Here is a 20,874-nt window from a genome sequence, read left to right as displayed (position 1 = left end):
TCACTATAAAATGTTCATTCGGAATGTAATTAACTATATTTAATCTTGCCAATATGGGTTATTACATATTTTCAAGCCTCCCACAGTATGCCATGATCATTTTTCTACAAGTTTTGCATCTTACAGCAACTGTTGCTACTGATATTTCTGAAAAAAAATACTGAAGGATAAATTAGTTAAAACTACTGGCTGACTCTGTATTTTGTAATAAATAAATCTTTATCATTTGGTCGACCAGTGCTGGATTGCTCAAAATGAGAGAGAGGAAAAGAAAGAGCTTAATTAATCATGAATGATTAATTAAGGAAAATTATTTTTAAAGACTTCCCAGAAAGGAAATATGGACAGGAAAAATGGATTGATGTAGTTTACAGTCCTGACATCATTTCTGAGAGAGAGAGAGAAACTGTAGATAGACAACTACAACAAAGAACGATAGTTTTTCGTACTTCATACGTTTACGTAGATGCAGTAGAAGATTCACCAATTACTCCAGTTTCCTTGGTTTGACGTCAACGTTGCTGCCGTCCATTACCCGAACTCCACGTTATATTTTTTCAGTGAATATTTGAAAAACACAGGTTATATTCGACGCCGGCTTTATTCACACGAGTTTACGACATAGATTCACTCCAGGTAAGTTGAAAAAGAAAGAATTGACTTATTCCATTGCTCAGTGGAAGGCTGCATCCTGTTCTGGTCAGTCAGGTTGACACAACTATATGCCATAGGCTATTCGTAGGTAACACGTTGGGATTGACATGCAATTATCATGTTGACCCAGTTAACAGGGTTAACATATAATTGTCATGTTGACGCTGTGATTGACAAATACATGGGCGATATAAACTGTCAGAAATGGCCGAAAATAGTGAAAATCTACAAAGAACGGGAAGGAAGGGGGCCGTGGGACAAAGCCCACCCTGCAAAGTCAAGTCACAGTGGCCCAGGTTGGGTTAGGTTAAAGGAAGGTCTGGTCAGTGCTTTTGCAAATTGTAGGCAAGTGGTAAAATTTAACATTAAACTATTACTGGATTTTGAACTTTAGATTATTTTCATGTTTTAATGTGTGCTTAGAACATTTTTGATGTTCATTAGGTTATGTGCAGTTCGTTGGGTCATTTGCAAGTAGAGCATGCAGAAATTTACCTTCTTGTAGTTCATTCTTACACAGAAAAGCATCATGGGATGCCATGTTTATAAGGCCTGTCAGTCCCTTGGGAATTAACTTGTAAAATAAACAAAAGATGGTAAAATCTCAAATTATTTTGGTAAATCAAGTTATATTACTGGTATGGCATTATATACTCCAATTTCTGTATTGTTTAGTCAAAAAATCTCAAATATTTGTATGCAGAACACTTCCTTGGAATTACCTCAAATTTTAGCGAAAAAGCATATTTATTCCCCCTAATCTGCAGTGGTGCCACACACGACCCCCCTTCTCTATTCCCATAAAAAATGGTGGCCTAGACCAGTAGGAAACAAGGAATAGCCTATGTTCTAACCTAACTTATAATACCAAGTCCTTCTTGATCTTGGAGGCCAGGTTTCTGAATCCCCTAAGCCCTCCCTAACCTAACCTGGCCTATTGATTGACTATTTGTTATTGTTATAAACAAAGATGCAACCATACTTGCAAAAGCAGAGTGATAAATAGCCAAGGTACCCTACTTTGCCCCCCAAAAGGAGAACAACCAGTATGGAAAAAGAATTGAGGGTGAAAGTACAAAAGAGTTGCACACATTCTTTTATCTGCTGGTTGTACTGTGTAGCTTAGTAGAGGAAATACATACTTCAACAAGGATGTATCCCAGCCTAGCCTTTCTTCAGTCTAACCTATCTTAAGCTGTTGCACCCTGACCTGGCCAGTAGCAGAACAATGTTTGCTACTTTTCTGCAGTATAACCAAATTAAAAAGTAAGGATAAACTAAGAGAGAAAAAGTAAAACCAGAAGAAAAAGTTGCAACTTTAAGAAGTGTCAGTGATTAAACCTCACTGTGGTGGCTGCTCAACAAGTAGTTTAGGCACCCAGCTCTGATCCGACAGAGGAGTATCTCGCGCCTTTTAGTGCTTTAGCCTAGTGTAAGTTTGAAGGTGTGAATGTCGGGGTGACTGGGCTCAACTTCCCTTCTTCCTTCTTTGGAGCAGCATCTAAGGTGGAGAATCTGTTACAATCAGACCAGATACAGGAACCTACACTACTAGCATCCAGTCTTAGTTTAGCCCCTGAAATGTCTCTCTCTGCCCTCCCTTTTAACAAGTTTGAGGGAGATTGGAAGGTAAGAGCTTGTTCTGAACCTATTACTGTACTTAATATTAGCCAGAATTAGCTGTCTACTGGCTTAAATTCCTCTAGAAGATTTCATGGCTCTCCAAATATTAGCATTTCTCTAGCGAGCTTGCTGCCTGGGTCAGAGGTTTGCTCACTCCAGTGGCCCTACCACTTAGTCAACCCATTTGCTGACCGAGTAGGAAGTTATAGGAGTCATTGCATCCCCTGCTTGCATGTGCGTTGGGAGCTTGATGTTTCCAGGTAGGATTAAACAATGCTAGGTGTGAGCGATGACCTCCTGCTTAAGATTTTAGTACCCAATATAAAAGGCATTGGTTTTTATCTCTGTAGGAACAAACAAACTTTTAAGGTAATTTGTACTTTTCCTAGGTATACAAACCAGAGCCTTTCATCATAATCCCTCCTCAACCACCCTGCTTTGCCCTTGTGGCTGAAGTAAAATGTGGCTAGTGATGGAAGTTGAGTGAGGAGTATGTCCCCACCCATCCCCCATAACTACCAGTTAAGGCCTTTTTATCAAGTTCAAAGACTATTCCAGGTAGTGCTGAGTGTACTTCTGTATAAAAGGCTGTGGTTTGTATACCTAGGAAAATTGTAAATTACAAAAACTTATATTTAGATTGTGTGTGTGTGAACGATAAGCATGATGTTTATGCATTAGAGTGTACTTGTCTGAGTTTTTAATGCTGTAACTATTTTATAATAAAAATTTATTCACATATTCATTTCTGTGATGGCATTGAATGGCTTACCAGCCCTAGATATACTGTACCCCAGTCCCAGGGATATGGCCAAATTTCAGATATTTAATTGAAAGTAAATTGTATTTGCACAGTACATAAGGTTCAGAATTGTAGTTAGCTCTCTTGATGATCTTATTCATTATGAATATATTTTGCATCCCAGATTCAACTTAAAACTACAATATTTATACATGAACTACATAACCAACAAAATTTCATTTCTAAATCATGTAAAGCCCTTGTTTATTTTGTAAGGTATGTAAAATATTTCTTGATCACTTATTTTGAATTTTTGCAATCATTAATTTTGCAGCCAAATTCCTCATAGATAAGAAGAACGGCAGTGAAGTTATAAGGTTGACGAGAATGACATGGAAAATACAGCTACAGTGGGTGCTGTTACTGCATATTTTCAGTTTATGGACAACTGTAGTACAGGCTTCAGTAGAAGTAAGGTAATTATAAATATCTTTTGTATTTTATAAATAATAGTAACAATTACAGTACAGTGAAAATACGTTTTAAAATCTTATTGTATAGAATTTTCAGTTGTCATTTTTTAAAACTTTTTTTCTTATCTTTTTTTGGTGAAGGTCAGTATGGTAGATAAAGCTAGGTACATGGGAACTTTTCTTTTGAGAGAACACCGTAGATAAATAGTATTACCAAGAAAACGTCAAAATTTGTCTCCAAAAGGTACATCTTTGCTCTTTGCTGATCTTGTAAGGCATAACTGATTGGACCTTGTGACCTGACTATAACTTAACTTACTGGAGATGTGAAACTTTGTTAGGAAGCTGCTATTTTAGTTATGTGATATGGATTCAATAAGTTGGATTGGTACTAATTTGGTAGGTTCCCCAAAGATTTACTGGCGCTGTAAAAAAAACCCTGATGTTAAATGAGTGAATTTTTTTTATAGAGAGCTGCTATTTTATTTGTGATATGGATCCAATAAGTTGGGTTGGCAGGTTCCCCCAAAGATTCACTGGTACTGTCAAGAAACCCAGACGTTAAACTAATCTGGCCTGAAGCCAACACCACCTTACTGTTAAGAACAGTAAGGATGGGATGGGAAGGTGCTTAGCAATTCTTTCTTTTCTGCTCAGTGGGGAATGAACTTCATAGATATTGTTGAAGAAAGTGAACTAGTATTAAAAAAATCTGTGTAGATATGTGAGTAAATTTGAATATTACAAAACTTTGTTTGTTTACTACTTACAGTACTTTTTAAAATGTTTCCATCTCCTTAATGTGGTTTGGTCATGTAGTGGCCATGTTCTGGACCTATCTTTGCACCTTTTGCATACTATTCAAACAATAGACAGTCTGTTTTTAACCTGCATCTAGCAAGTGTTACCTTAAACCTTCCTCTTGTTGTAATCATGTGATGGTTCTGTCTCGTGCCTTTGACAGAATGAGGTTTTACTAGATTTTGTTTTAGTTTCTTGATGTATTTTTCCTTCAAATTCAACAAGTTTCAAGTCTTAAAAAAACTTGGAATATCCTGGAAGATATACCTCCCAACTTGAATTTTGTAGGGCAACATTTCCACATTGGTTTTGGAAATTATTACCTTGAATTCTATCCTGTAGAATACAATACCATTGTTACACTGACTTCAGAATTTATTTTTCTAGGACTGACAACCTGAGAAGAGGTTCAAGAAACCCCTTGTCTGGTATTGTAAATGCAAACATCAGAGGTAAGATGACAAGAAGCAGAGCTTGCATTAATACAAGGTTCTACATGATAATACCATATATATATATATATATATAATGGCAACATTTCAAAAGGCAAATATGAAAAACCATTAATTCTTACAGGTCACATGGAGAGGTTTCTTAAACGTGTTGTTAGGGAAGCAGATGATATTCTTGAAGTTTTAAATTCAGCTGCAACAACGAAGTCCAGTGATGTCTTTGTAATTGGTGAAATTGAGGAGCTGGAATTACTCCTGTTGCCTCAATCTCAGAATATACAAATGTATGTTTGGAACAAAACTGTTTTTTCCTGTATCATTGATGATTCAGAGAACTTGAAGATTCTTTCATTGGACTTTGATGCTTATAAGGTAGGTTAATCCAAGGTGTTCTGTTCGTTGTAATTTACTGGTAGAGTAGTTTTCGTATTTGCAGTAAATAAAGGGCTTAGTATTCATTAAACAGTACTGTAATCATCCTAAAGTACTATGTATTATACTCATTTAACAGGTAAATCAGAACTGATTATTGTTTGTCTCTGGTTGGGTCTACAGACTCAAAAGATTAACATAAAAACTTTTGGTGAATACTGTATTCTCCTCTCATGGCAAATCATTTCTGCTGATGAAGTTAGCTTATACCATTGTGCTGTTAGGTACAACTGGCACTTAAACATATTATGAACTCTTGGCTGACAAGGATGGAATGTCCATAAACACTGTTTCCCACCCATTGGTGTTGGAATGTTGGTGGTGTTGTCAGAATTCTTCTTGCCATGTCCCTTTGCATAAAGTGCGAATTGTCTGTACTGATTTTGATTATACCTTGGCTGATTTTTTTCTGCATGGTATTGTTTGTTTTCTGTTTTGTACCACGTCATCTACAGCAAGTAGAGCTAGAAGATGGCCACATATTGTACATCTAGGTTGTGATTTTGCACATTGATACTGAAAAGTTTAACATCTGGCACATAATTTTTTTCAGTTTTGGTACCAGTATGTTAAATTATGCTTTACGTAAACTTCCTGTCTTTTACCTCAGTTGTAGTGAAAAGGAATATATATTTATACTTTATAAAAATAAAAGTTACAGTTGAGTATTAGATCGAACAGGCTGACAACTGTTAATGCAACTTTGATTAACCAAATACGTTTACTGTACAGTAGGAACAAAACAGTAGGTTATTTACAGTCATGTGGGTGATAATGGAAGTAAGTTGAGCTTCATAGCTGTTTCTTGTTAATATCAAGATGAATAGTACATGGCCTGTTAATATTTTTATATATGGTATCTAGATAAGCTGAAATTTGGTACACCTAACTTCTATAAAAAATTGCTTGATGTACAGGGTATATTGAAGGCATCTTTGGGAGACAAAATTTTAAGGATCTCATGGTATTCAAAATCATTAGGTATGTCAGTACTGTATACTGTATATGGTACAGTATATATTTTACATTTCCATTTATAATAAGAATTCCATGATTTTGATCTTAATTCTCTATTTTCAGACAACTCTGATTGCAGAAATCCATAAAGTAACAAATTGTGATATGACTGCAGTATCTAAAGGAAAGCTGATCATTACATGTATAGGAAGCCACTTAGTTGAAGGTGATGGTAATGTGAAGACTTACATCTTAGAGAAGAGTGTTGCAGGTTCTTATGATCTTCAGTATATTCATCTAATTGAAGCACGTGGCTTTTCACACATCTCAATGTGGTAAGTTATATTCTTACGTGGCAGTGAAGTCCCTCATCATATTCTTTAGGATTTTATAGGTGGTAAAAAACTGGAGAATCTGGACATTAGAAAATAGCCTGGTATCTCTTGGCTGAAAGACAAGTTTGATTCACTTCACATCCAGGATTTGGGATGTTTTGTTCTTGTAAATGTGCATCAGGTAGATAGTGCAGACTTCATGAGTGGATGGTGGTTTCATTAACATTTGTGTATCAGTTTTCAGCATTTTTACAAAGGTTCCACATGGAGCATATTATTTAATTAAGACATATTGTAAAAGTAGTGTAACATATTGCTTTATATTAAAGATGTTGGGTTTTTTCTAGGCAGCCATGAGGAAAAATAATTGAATCCTGTGCAGACAAACATCATTATTGTTTACATTTATCAGCTGATTGAAATTTAGTGCATGCTGTGCACATTATATAAGACTTTCTTAGTCTCATATAATGTGCATGTTTTCTTATGCATCTTCATTCATTTGAAGTATGTGCTACAGTTGTTATATAACTAGCTTTGTAGTGATCTGTTGATGCACAAAACACTGATATTTCAAAAGGTTCAGAAGAAAACTTGAATCTCCTCATACACGTATATATACAAAATATTTTACTTATGACATTACTTATGACATTTTATGTTTTGTTCAGGTGTTTAGTGAATTGGTTTTATGCCACAAACAACCAGTATGGTACGCTATTATTACCTGCTGGAAAACGTTGTAGGAGTTTTGGTTTGTTCAGTTGAAACACCTTGCTATTGACAGGTGGTCTCTAGTTTATAAATTTTTCGTAAGTTGTATTTTAGCAGAGAAAGTCTAATATCACAGTTGATCCCTGATCCTCTTTTGCTGCTAAGAGTGACCAGATTTGTTGAACAGCGGCACCATTAGGCTGTAAGCATGCCGTGCTGCTGTTCTCATTTCCAGAGGTTTTTTATTCATGCTGTTGGACTGTGAAACAGTCTCCTTGAGGATGTTGTACAATTAGAATATCAATAGTTCAAGTGAAGATGCAGTGCATTGCTACCCTAAAATGGTTCACCTTGCACTTATGTATTTCTCTTCTCACAGTATTTCATATCTTTTGTAATTTCTTTAAAATGAACTCCATATTCTTTGGTAGCTTGAATTACCAGGTCATTGGCCCCTGTATGCTAAACCTTGCCATCTCTGAGGTATGCAAATGGTCCTCATCTTTTGGCTTCCAATTTTAAGTGGAAACACTCATCATATTGTTGAGATGAATATTAGAGATAATATAGTCCCCTGTTATCCATCCATGGAATCTTTAGGCATAGTTTTTGACTTGCATTTAAATAAAAAAAAACATATGACAGGAAAAAGCAAAAATACTCTTTTATATGACAATTTAATTACACTTCCATAAATCCTTCTTGTTAAGCTACTAATCAAAGAGTTATGCATATACTCCTGATCGTCATGAACAATGCACTTTCAAACATATAAGACAAAAGGTCCACACTGTTCTTTTTATGCAGATGTTTTAAAGTCTTCATGGGTTGTAGGATTTGCTGCCATATTGTCCTGTTGTCATTAAACACATTTTAATTAAGTCAACCAACAGCAAATATATAGTATCCGATTCCTGTGTTTCAGTTTTAGATTTTAGTATACAGGATTATTAAAGACAGTACTTTGGGCAGTCCTGTGAGTCAATTGTTGTGACTTGGAAGTAGTTAAACCTTACCATAGTTCCTATAGTTCCCCTTTAAGAATAAATTCGTTTTCTGTGTATTTGGCCACAACTGTTTTTTATGATTTGTCGCCATGTAGAACCAAAAGATTTTTACTCCAACACCATATAATCTCTTGTTCCTGCTTGATCCTTAGTAATCCCTGAATATACTGAGTTTTATGTGTATTGGATTTCTCTGTGACTTGCAAGGTTCTTTGATTAAATGGTCAAGTAAATGCTCACAAAAAATAATCTCTTCATTTTGCATGTTCTTGAAATAATGAACAGAACTATCTTGTTTTACTAATTTATTTGTTTTTAGGAAAAGAGAGTACTGTACATATTAATAAAATCAAATTTTTTGGAATTCTTTTAACTTCTAATGGATAACTACCATTAGAGAGTAATTTGAAAAAGGCAGAAAAGTGAAATTTTGAAAACTATTTTGAAAAAACGTTAGTTATAAAATAAAGAAAAATTAAATTTTGAAAGTTTTTTTTCATGGTTTTCTAATGGATTGAAGTTTTTGCCCAAGATTTCATTGCAGTCCCTCTAGCCATAAGCTCAAAATCTTGAGTCATACTGTAATGGGTTCCTGTCAGTTTATTGGTTCCCTGACATAGTTTTAATATAGTTAATATGGTTGGAATTAATATAATTGTATTTAATTTTCAGGCATCAACAGGGAGAAATAATGTTGATGATCTGTAGCATGACCACCTCAACTGCTTTTGACACTTCTGTAACAGGACAGTCTAATCTCTATCGCTGGACCGGGGCATATTTTGACAACATACAGGTGTTTTCACCGGCAAATGCTAGTTCTAGTCATCACTTTGTCATAAGCAATCAGCATTTTATAGCAGAAGCACATTTTGCCGACAATAAAGGTAACTTTTTTGTTTTAGTACAGTACTGTACAGTATTTTCCTTTTTTCTGTTTTGTTTTGTAGTATATCATATAGTACTGTAATCTTTTTTGGGTGAGACACAAGTTGGCCTTCAAAAGCAGTTTAAGATCTTATATACTTTTTTGACACCAGAGTTTCAGATGAGAGCATCAGAACTACATCGTCTTTCAAGCCGGGTGTCCCTACAGAGGATCATTTCCTTCTCTCCAGAGAAAGAATGACCAGCATTCCTTGACAAGATTGCTTAATAACTGTTGACCCAGTTTACTAGGGGTGTATTGTCATTCTGTTCTTATGCTCATGACTTGTTTGAGGTATCAATGGGCAGTTTATTTTTGAAGCCTTTTTTGCAAGGATGAATGGGAATATTTATGGACACATCAGCAAAACTGTCCAATCAGCAGTGCTGTTAATGACCTCACTTTTTAGGAGACTTCAATTTTTAAACAGAAGTTAGTTCATTAGACTGTGCTTTATGAAAGTTACTTTGAAAATTTTAAGGTAAATTCTCTTAAGATACCCTCCATCCAGTCACCCTTGATAAAAACCAGGATTATGGGCCAAACAAAATATCTCTGAACTTGCGATGTTTTGTCTGCTCCTTGTATTTTTGAATTAGCTGTCCTTTTAATAGGTTATGACAATTGTCATTGCTAATTCATTGGTCAAGCATTGCTGTAAATTCACTGAATTTTACCTTCAAGGGTTGAAATATGAAACATAGAATTAGGTCTCTTGGCTGTTTTTTGTCCTTATTTCCATCTACTCTAGGTCTTTGTGTTTTTACTTTAGTTTTTTAATAACCATTCTAATTGATTTTTGTCTTGCTACTTCTTTATCTGCTACTTTGTTTAATTGCTTCTCTTTTCTTGTCATCTCATATCAAATCATCCCAAAACTTTTCCAGCCTGTGGGCAACACATCTCTGGAACTTACTTCTTTTTTGTATATCTCCACTGCACTCCAGCCATGAAAATTATGCTCTGCAGTCATACATCTTCAAAATCTTCATTTTCTTTATCTCTACCAAAGTCTGCTGCATAGAGTATTACAGGCCATTATACTGGCGACGTAAATTTTGCTGTTAAGTAATGGGATGATTTTATTTACCCATACCATACTATAATAATCTCTTCTCACTCCATCCAGGCTTTCGCTACTTTTCTTTTCATAGTATCATCTCAGTGCCACTTGATCGCTCTGTTACTCCAGAGTAAAAGAATTTTTTCCTTACCACTCATTACTTCACATTCCAGAGGCAGGACAAGGTAGTAAATGTTGTACATCTCCCAAGGCCTATCCTTATATTGTTTAGTACCACTCAGTCTATTACCCAGTTGCTCTTATACACATTCGGCATTTGATGCCTAGTACAGAGATGATAATCTGATTTTTACCCCAGCATTCTCAAGGCAACTTTCCTAACATTATGGCTTTCTATCTCTTATGTTGAATTTCAGTCATCATATTTTATTCCACCGTAACCTATTTTAAACATTTATGTGACCACCATCTTTGATTCTGCTGTTGACACTAGGTCATGTACATACGAGTATAACAGTTTGTGGAGATCCCTTTTCTGTGTTCCTTTCTGAAGCTTTATTCGTGATGGACACCAACATTTACTCCTCTTATTTACTCTTAGATCTTATGGTATGTTACAATTACATCACTTGCTCAGAGATATATCAGTATATCTGCAGTTATTGTGAGACAAACTAGTATACCTGCTGCTATTGTAACTCACATTTATTTTCTTGCTAATGTGAAATGCTGTTTCATAATCCACAGATTACAATTATGCTCTTCACTCAATACTTTTCCTGTAGTATCCTCTTAATAAAGACTTTTATTGTTGATATGCCTTAAATCCAATCTGACAGTTGCCTCACTGTTTTAACTATTTTTCTCGGTCCTTTCTCTATTTTGCCGACGAGAGTCAGCACGCCCAAACGCTGGTTCAGCGCCGTGATTAGTCCGTTAAGGGCGTTAGTAAGTTCCTGAAGCCAAGACTGAGTCACCGTATGGGTCTGCTAATGGCTTCGGGAACCACTCCGGGGTCACCACTTTAAGAGGCGCGAAAGAAACTAGCAGGATAAGGTTACTGCTACTTTATTCATGATCCAGGTAGTTTATATAGCGGCAGGCTGCGCCGCACAAGAACACAATGGAAACCCCAGTGACCTGAGGCCTAATAATAACAACAATAAATACAGCGAACCAGTACACTTTACAATGTGAGAACAGACAGAAATGGAATTGGCTACAATCTTGATGCCTGTGAAAGAAAAAACATGTGATACATTTTGACAGCAAGTAAACAAAATATATACTGTACATAGTTTAAATGATTGAACTTTGCGTGACCTGATGCGTTAGGCGTGACTAATTGTAGGCAAAGAAAATAGGACGTCACCACAGAAAACTTGCCCAGCAGAGACTTTACAATTACCACTTTTAGCAGAGACTTCACGAATGACTTTACAGATGACTTTACACCTTCAGTATTTTCATTACATGCTCCAGTTCATCTCACTTTGCTTTGTATGTTGTTACTATTATGCCCTTACCCACTTGTTGGGTGTTGGTTTAGATTTAGATGGCTTTGTGCAAGCACAGACCTTTTCCCGAAGGGAGCTTGTACATAGAATAAGGTGTTGAAGGATATGCCAGGCTCGTTATGGACCTCCATTCATCTGGTTCTATTCCTTCCTTTATCAGGTTTTCATATATTTTGGTCAGCTTAGCATTGAATGGTTTTTCTGGCTGCTTGTTAAGTAGTCACTTTGTTCCTCATGGTTGTGGGTTCTTTTTTCAGTTTTTAACCCCCTCAGATATTGAATTCTGTCGAGTTGTGCCATCATTCACTATCTTTTTCTTCAAATTGAATTTTTCCATTTGTATCTTATATACTTTGCTTTCACACCTTTTGCATCTTTCCTGGCACCTGCTGTTTAAACTACACACCTTTTTTTGTATGCTTCAATATCCTCTTTAAGTTTTTTCCACCGTTAACTACTGCTAAATTTACTAAACTTACATAGATATTGAAAACTTAGATATTTTTTTCAGTTTCCAATTTTTATCCTTGGATTTACACTTTATTATTTTTTGTATTTCCCTTTCACCACATTTTGTTCCTGGCACCACATATTAGGCTACCACTAACAGTTTGCCTGTGTAACATACTTTCCACATGTTCACTTTGGTCTCTACACTTAGTGATCTGACTACTTTGAAATATTCAGTTTTCATTTTAAAAGCAAATACTTTTTTGGCAAGACCTATGAGTGTAGCAGTTCCACTCAGTGGTCTTATTATTATCTACAGTACCGATAATCAAGTTAATAAAACATAAACACATTATCATCTACAGTACTGACAGTCAAGTTCATAAAACATGAACACCTCATGATGTTGAAATGTAGTTTTATAGACTTCTGTTAATGTTTCTGTTCACAGGTCATCACAACTGTTATAGCTACATTTATAGGTATTCAGCAGCGAGCAAGATGTACGTACCTCTTCAGTTGCTACCCACAAAGGGTGCCAAGCATTTTACTTCCTTCGTTTTGAATGCTAGTGGACGTTCTAATGCTTTTCTTGCTGTTGCCAACTCCTGTCAAGATGACCATGGGGGTAAGTTAAAGATATCCAAAAGGGATTTGTGATAATTGAGAAATTTACTATAATTACAGTAGAAAAGTGATCCTTTAAGTTTCTTTAGCTTTAAACTAATAGAACTGCAAATGAAAAGACTGTCATTAAGACTTTTATGTGATTTACTAAAGGCTTTAAAATGTATATTGTTAGTCATAATAATTGATTTTTCAGGAAAATGTAATCCATTCACAACATCAGGAATATATTGTTACCATCATGACAGATTTGTACTCTTTCAAGAAATTCCCACAGCAAATGCCATCCAGTGGCTTGCTATTGAGGTTTGTAGTACAGTAAATTTTTTATTTTTGCTTATAATGTGGTTTATAGTACAATACTTATGTCATGTTTGAACTACAATGGCCTCTTGATTTATACAGGTTTTGTTCTGAACAGAGGTATACACTATATAGTTTTAGTGATTTATAAAAGAAATGGCAGTTAAATAGGTACTGCAATTATGGTCTTGAATTGTTGTCCCCATGTAATGCTTAACCTTTATACTCTGGCACCTAGCTGTAATACTGCATTTGCAAGATTTTTGTGGCATGTTTCCACCACTAGAATACTGCTTTACCATTGGCTAATTCCACTTCACAGAGGAACAACCAATTAAAGCATTAACATTTGTTATGGTTTTGTAGACTAGATAAAAGGTGTATCTATTGGCCAGTGTGTTCATGGGAAACAAGGCTGACATTTAGCCTTACTTATTGGTGTTTGGAGTTGAAACACATGACTACGTATTTGCTGTATTTCTTTTACATTCTTTGTTGTTACAGGCAAAGCACTGTATAGTTATTTCAGTTTAAAATGGGAGGTGTTCCTACATTATTGTAAATAATCAATTTCCCATTGCCTGTTGGAACTGCAGAAACCAATCTAGATTTTTTAGGACTTATTGAAGCTGTTAGGTAGCTCATCTGGGTGGGATGTAACCAACAAGGATACAGTAGAAGAATAAGAAATGCCTTATTTTGACCACTGTGAAAAAAGTGGAGGTTTTAAAGCTATAGTTAGTATAATCAGGAAGACTTTAATGGCCAAATAATTACATGAAAGCACTCTAGTTATGGCTAATTAGTAACTGCAGTATGGTAAAATGTGATTATTTTTTTGCAGGTGGAGAATAATGTCTTGCTTGCTGTAGCCAATGCTTTAACTGGTGTTAGGGTTTACCAGTATAATGGATGGAGGTTTGTTCCTGCAGAATCTCAGTATACACAGGGGTCTTTTGGGGTAGGAGTTACAGGACTGGCTGGCGTTAAGCTTGAAGAAAAAATTATTTTGGGTAAGACCCAACTGATAATTTCTTGAAGCCTTCTGATATTTGCTTATTGTTTATCCAAATATGAAGTCATTTAACATTCATTGATAAGTATATCAAGTTGGTATATCAAGTTTATTATTATTAGAGTATCTTATTGCTCTGAAGGAGAAATTTTCATATTCATTGTCAGTAAATAATATGTATTATATTCAACAGGTGGTGTGAATGGTAATTCTGTACGTGAGCTGCCAGTCTTCTTTGAAGTGAAGTTGAAAAGGGAGAATTTCTTTCAGGTAAGCCACATATGCACACGTGATCACAGTTTGATTTTCTTTGTTTGGTGGTAGGGAGGAATCAGCAGTAGATGTTGTTTTGACTGTCCCTTCCCTTTCAGAGTTTTAAGAATGAGTAATGTTCAGTGAAATTAATAATTTTAAGATTCAGAAGTTTTAGGTGAATGGAGCACCAATGTCAGGTTATTGCATTTTTGTGTTTCAAGATCTCCAGGTTAATTTACTGTTACTGTATACAGGTTTACAATCCCTTACCAAAAACGTCAGGGCAAGCTTTGTTTTGGTTTTTGGAGTTTTTCGGATTTCAGAACTGAAGGTTACCCCTAAATACACAAGCACATTTCATTTCCGACAATAACATAACGTAAAATTTTAAAAATATATACATCACAGTTTGCATATATACTCGTGTATCTTGTACTGTAATCCTTAAAATTTTGTCCCAAATCATGATTTTTGTACATATCATGTATAGTGAGATACATTTTCGATAGATTACAAGAGTTTATGCTTAATGTGAAGGTTTCTTTTTTGGTCGATTATACTAGGTAGGCTTCCTATGAATTATGTAAGTTACCTTCAAACTGATTAATAGGCCTAGGAGCAGAAGTTCAGTAGGTTAAGTGTGAATCATCATACATAGTCAACCAGGCTTACCAAACTTGTAGCTTGTGTAGGAATTCATTACTATTTCTCATAATTAAGAACCACTTGCTATTCATGTGTAACACTGGTATAAACAACAGCAAGTACAGTAAAACCTCGCTTTAACAGACCCAGAACGAATGGACACCAGATTAAACGGACAAAATCTGGCTGAGGGTAGTAGCCTACAAGACGACTGTTAAATTACAAAACCATCTGTGTACAGTATAGGCTAGCTTTTGCAACAACAGGTGTCTTATGAAAAATTGGTTATGTAAATATGATGTTCGTGCAAATGCTGTTTTACTTGATGTATCCTTAGAAATTCAAGGTAAATAATGTTTTTGCCTAAAAGGGAAACTTTATGTCTCATTGCCAGCCACAAACCCCTAACAATATGATAATGTACAATAATTATCGTTCGTATGACTGAATTGTTCTAAACTGTTATTTACCACCAAATTAATAATGAACTTTTTTTGTGGAAAATGAATGCAGTATTATGTTATTGTAAACGTGATTACTACCATAATTACACTACCATTAAAATTTCAAAAGGATACCAAAAGATAACATTGCTGTGAATACTGTACTACCATAATTCGATGTTTACATTTTGTCAGCTGGCCTTGCACAGGTAAAGTTGATTATTGATATGGAATTATTCCTCGAATAGGCTATTTATTATGAAGATATGCAAATAATGAGATAAAAATGGTTTTATTATGTTTATGTTTCATCGCCAATCACAAACAACAGTACAATAATGTACGATAATTATCGTTCTTATGATTGCATTGTTCTAAAAAGTTATTTACCACCAAAATGATAATGAATTTTTAATTTAAAGTGAATATTGTTATCCTAAATGTTATTATTACCGTAATTACACTGCCATTAAAATTTCTGAAAGGTTACCGAAAGATAAAGGTTGCTGTGAACGCAACCTTATAACTCGATGGTTACATTTTGTCAGCTGGCCTCTCATAGATAAAAGTTGACTTCATTGATATGGAATTATATCTTGAATAGGCTATTTATTATGAAGATATTATTACCTTTATTGTCAGTTAATTTCATAATGTGAATCTTTTCATGTATGTCGGTGGTTATCTCGCACTTAGGCCGGCTAGCGTACCAATAAACATAACTTATTGCACAAAAAAACAATGCTTTACTTTAACAGACAATCAGCTTTAACGGACGACCTTTCCCCCCCCCCATTAGTCCTTTAAAGCGAGGTTTCACTCTGCTGTACAGAACTGACATAAACAACTGAATCAGAAAACAGCTGTTTGCTGAGGTTAGTTACCGTAGCTAATACACATTAATTAAGGGAAGTGACGACGCCATAAGGACCCATAATGAAGTAGATGACTGTTTCTACCTTATGATTGAAGGGATATTTAGAAATTTAGAAATTCGACCTCCTAAGTAGTTTTTTTTTTTTTTTTTTTTTTTTTTTTTTTTTTTTTTTTTTGCAGTTAAAAAAAATCATGGTGTCACTTCAAAAATATGATAAAACAGTTGCATACAAAAATGAATATCCTGACGACAAATTGAAGTATATACCGTAGTTATACTAGACTTTCAAGAGAATCCTGAAACAATCGGGACATCTTGAGCGAGTTCTCCCTTTATCATTACTGTATAACCATTTTCTCTATGATGCTACTGCCAGAGAGAACGGGATATTTTAGTGGGTGACAAGTATTTTTGTACAAGTTTTGACACCTTTTTACATGTATTTTTACAATTTGTCGTTCAGAGTGCTATATAAGCGATAAACAAAATTGTCCATGAACCAGTCTAAACATTTTTTTAAGCATTAATGCTTCAAGATATGTTTATGTACAAACAAGACAGCCCTAAACAGTCTCACTCACGTGCACCTACCTAGAATTAGTCTTACAGACTCTTTAGTTTTTTTACAATTTGTTGTTCACAATGCCATACAATTAATGAACAAAATTGTCTTTGAACCAATTTAAATACTTTCTTTTTTTTTTTAGCAATAACGCTTCAAGATATGTTTATTTACACATAAAACAGTCCATAACTCAATGGACCTATCCAGAATTAGTCATACAGACTTTTTTTACAAGTTTTTCTTACAATTTGTTGTTCACAGTGCCATACAAGCAATGAACAAAATTGTCAGGAAACCAATCTAAAAAAATTTTTTTTAGCATTAATGCTTTAGGATATGTTTTAGACGTAAAACAGTTTAAAACTGTTGACTAAAATCTGGTAATTCCTGCAAATTCGGTGGTTGGCATGCCTTTTAAGAGTTATGTTACTGTTGTTGACTTATTTTCATTGTAATTACATAGGTAGTCCCCAGTTGATGACGCAGTTTCCATTCCTGACTGAGTGCCAATACTGTAACCAAAAATTGTTAATATCCAGAACATCACAGTAATTATGGTAATAAATGGTATTTACAACGTTGTAAGTGTCGATAAACCACTTACTGATGCTGATAAACAGCTTACTGTTGCGAAAATCACTTACTGTCGCCGAAAATCACTTAGCGATGCTGATAAACCACCTACCGGTGCCAGTAAACCACCTACCAATGCCGATAAACCACCTACTGTCTCTGATAAACCATTTACCGTCACCGAAGATCTGGTTAACGACATTGTTAGCCAAGCGCCGTAAAACCGAAACATTGTTAACCGGTGCCGCCAGTAAGTGGGCACTGCCTACATAAAATAAATGTTATTCATCCTTCACGCAATATAGGTGTTAAGAAATTATGCTACTAAATTTGAGCAGCAGGTTATACCTGTGGCTGAAGAAACGAACAAGAGTAGGCTGCAAAATGTTTTGGGGGCAAAAGCAACATCTGAAACTGGCAAAACCACATGTATACTTCATTTAATTTACTGCGTTTATAAATAAAGTAGTAGTATATTTTGAAATCCAGCTTTGATAATTTACGAAAGAAATTTGTCTGAATTAGGTTTCATTCAGTAAAATGCAATCTGCTGATGATTTTAACACTAAAAACAACCAGAATGCAAATGGTGCATGGTAGCTTATTCATATTTTGTAATAAGATATGAAAATACTGTAATGCATACAACATAATTGGATATAGTAAAATATCAGTTTTAATTAACTATTGACTTTTGCAGTAGTCAGTCTCTCTCTCTCTCTCTCTCTCTCTCTCTCTCTCTCTCTCTCTGACCGTAATACCTTATGATGATGCTGATGCTCTGTCCTCCACTAAAAAATTGTTTTTTAGAATTTTGGATGGAGGATTGTAAGCCTGTACTGACATATAAACAACTGAATTGAGAAACGGTCGATTGCTGACATCATTTACTGTAACTACCAAGTGTTTATTCAGCGTTACGTTAAAGCTGCCATGTTGTGAAAACTTTTGGAATAGGTGAAAGTGATGTCCAGAATTGGCAAAATCACACTTACTGCTTTTAAAATCAAGTAATCTGGATGTTTTAAGCCCAACTCTGTTAATTTACAAGAAAAAGTACTCCGAATTGTTTCTTCTAGCAAATGCTGGCAATGAAGATGTCGGTAGCACTCAATCAGCCAAGATTTTGAAAATGTAAACAATATCAAATGCAAATGGCATACAGTGAAAATACTCTACTCTATAGTGCAATAACAATATGAAAATAATACATGCAATACACTGTAATAGGGTACAGCCAGCAAAACAACTTTTATTTACATCATTAGTATATAGTTGTACTGTTTGACTTTTGCAAATGGTTATGTTTCTCCAGATATTTTAGTTTTTAGACCTTTATGGTTTTTAGAATTCCACATAAGATATCATAAGCCTGTACCACTGTTTAAGTGAAGACCAGCACCAGATCAAAAGTTTTCCAGAAAATGTGCAAGATGAAAGAGAGGGGGGGGGGGAGAGCTCTTATAACAGTCTTAAACTTGTTAAGGAATATTTAACAAAGTTAATAACAACAAAGAGTTAACCCTTTGGAGTCATGATGGCTTATTATTTTCAGGAGGCATAACTTGACTGTGGTCATATTAAGCTTTACTGCACATACCTTTTGTGTTCCCCTGTGTTTCATTATTTAATCTTTAACAAATGAAACATCAAATTAAAGTATCATGTATAAAAGTGAATAACTTTAATTAGGTTTTGGAGCAAATCTAACTTAGCAAATTGGCCAGAATTGTTATTTATAGTTTTAATAAAGTTTTTAAATATTGCATAATGACAGTACTGTATGTGCATTACAGACATACCATGATGATTTAGAAAAATGGTGCAGTGCAAGACTCAGATCAATTGAAGAATCATCCTATCCTGATGCCAGGGCTGTGACTGTTCCATTGTCAAATAATTCAAAGTATTCTTTCAATAAAAGCATAAGCATTGATGGAGATCTCATTTTGTTGCAGCAGGGTAATGTAGATAAGGTAAGTATAGTAAAATACTCTGGAATAATTTTTTGAATGTTTGCGTAATTGATAGTATACAGTACAGGTGTGTGGTTAAAGTACAGTGCAGTATTTCCTTATAGAAGTTCCTTAGAATCCCTTAAAAAAAATCAGGAATGCTGCAGATAATTTTTCCTTCCATGAGTTACATGGATACTGGTATAGATGTTGCATTCCTGCTCACATAAGCTTAAAAGGAAATGAAAATGCTGATAAAGCTACTATATTTGCTATTTTCCATGACCAGATCAAATGCAATGAAAACACTCACAAACAAATCTGTGTACATATTCACCTTCTGCATCTCTCTCAGCTCCCACCCTCCCACTCCCCCCAATTCCCCTTCCCCCCTTACACACACAAGAAGAAGAAGAAGAAAAAAATTCCAATATTGAGTAAACTTTTACAAGTTACTGTCTGCCCAGCAAGGGTGTACAGACTGTGATGTGATTGGAGTTTTTGGGCCACACCATGCCTCATGCCATAGTGTGTTTGGCTCATCCCTTTTGTTTCCAACAGCTGCACTTGCCTGTCTCCCCACAACTGATACATTTTTTAAAATCAAATGTCTAATAGTACTGTACAAGTTACTGTTTTGTATTGTAATATAAAATTCTCTTTTAGTTGTCTTGTCAGTTAAGCATTAGCAGCAACATATGTACTGTACTATGTATGTACAGTACACAGAAATCATGTTGTGTATGTGGTTGTTACATGTGGAGTCTGCATATAGTTCATTATTAAAAAATGCAACATTCAGACAATTTGGACCATTGGTTATTTTGATGAGTAACCTACACTATGCTATGTCTGAATGCAGAACAGCACTAAACATTGAACTTTTTATTACACATGAATCACCATTCATATACAGTATTGCCTTATCTTATATGACATGAAAGCTGAGGGCACCAACTTGTATTGGTTTGTAAAGGCCCCGCTCAACGCGTTCTCTATAGTGAACATCCCGTTTTCTGTGGTGCCTTCACATCGACCTGGGGTCGGCCAGAGCACATGTTTATCGCCATAATTGTAAATTGTACGTTTTATTGTCTTTCCAAATGATCATGCTTTATGTACATGTAACAAAGTATTTATGTTATGCACCAGACATTATTGATCACTATGTTTTCTGTATGAACCTGTCCTGTTTTTTGTAGAGAATTAGTTTTGACCTCAGGTCACCTGTAAATCTTTGTACTCATGGCCTCTTATGCAGATGTCCACACTTGCTTTATGTTAGCAGCTCGCTTCATCAGTAAACCAGCAGTACTTGGTCTTCTTGCTCATTATTTCACATCTCTCTCACAGTGGTGACCCCTGTAGTAGTTCCTGAAGCCATTAAAGACTCAAACGGCGACTAAGTTCGCAGTCGATGAACCTACCCACGCCCTAACGGACTAAGGCGCCTAACAAAGCCGTCAAGCACTGACCCTCATTGGCAGGTCGCCAGCGCCATTAGCGA

The 20,874-nt window shown here is 35.2% G+C and overlaps 1 protein-coding gene across 1 annotated transcript in view; it reads left to right on the top strand.

The window, feature by feature from the left end:
• The first annotated feature begins 305 nt into the window (after nucleotides 1-305).
• Nucleotides 306-20,874, top strand: part of LOC136838477 (uncharacterized) — a 57,780-nt gene continuing 37,211 nt past the window's right edge. Inside the window, exons 1-11 of the mRNA XM_067103440.1 lie at nucleotides 306-636; nucleotides 3,354-3,495; nucleotides 4,681-4,745; nucleotides 4,870-5,117; nucleotides 6,258-6,469; nucleotides 8,863-9,077; nucleotides 12,561-12,737; nucleotides 12,933-13,042; nucleotides 13,884-14,052; nucleotides 14,248-14,324; nucleotides 19,209-19,388. Of these exons, the coding sequence (XP_066959541.1) occupies nucleotides 3,407-3,495; nucleotides 4,681-4,745; nucleotides 4,870-5,117; nucleotides 6,258-6,469; nucleotides 8,863-9,077; nucleotides 12,561-12,737; nucleotides 12,933-13,042; nucleotides 13,884-14,052; nucleotides 14,248-14,324; nucleotides 19,209-19,388 (1,542 nt within the window). The 5' untranslated portion in view covers nucleotides 306-636; nucleotides 3,354-3,406. The remainder of the gene's footprint in view (nucleotides 637-3,353; nucleotides 3,496-4,680; nucleotides 4,746-4,869; nucleotides 5,118-6,257; nucleotides 6,470-8,862; nucleotides 9,078-12,560; nucleotides 12,738-12,932; nucleotides 13,043-13,883; nucleotides 14,053-14,247; nucleotides 14,325-19,208; nucleotides 19,389-20,874) is intronic.

This window comes from Macrobrachium rosenbergii, chromosome 5, assembly GCF_040412425.1.
Source record: "Macrobrachium rosenbergii isolate ZJJX-2024 chromosome 5, ASM4041242v1, whole genome shotgun sequence".
NCBI classification, from domain to species: domain Eukaryota; kingdom Metazoa; phylum Arthropoda; class Malacostraca; order Decapoda; family Palaemonidae; genus Macrobrachium; species Macrobrachium rosenbergii.
The sequence above is the reverse complement of the archived record's forward strand: the minus strand, read 5'-3'. Positions and strand labels throughout refer to the sequence as shown.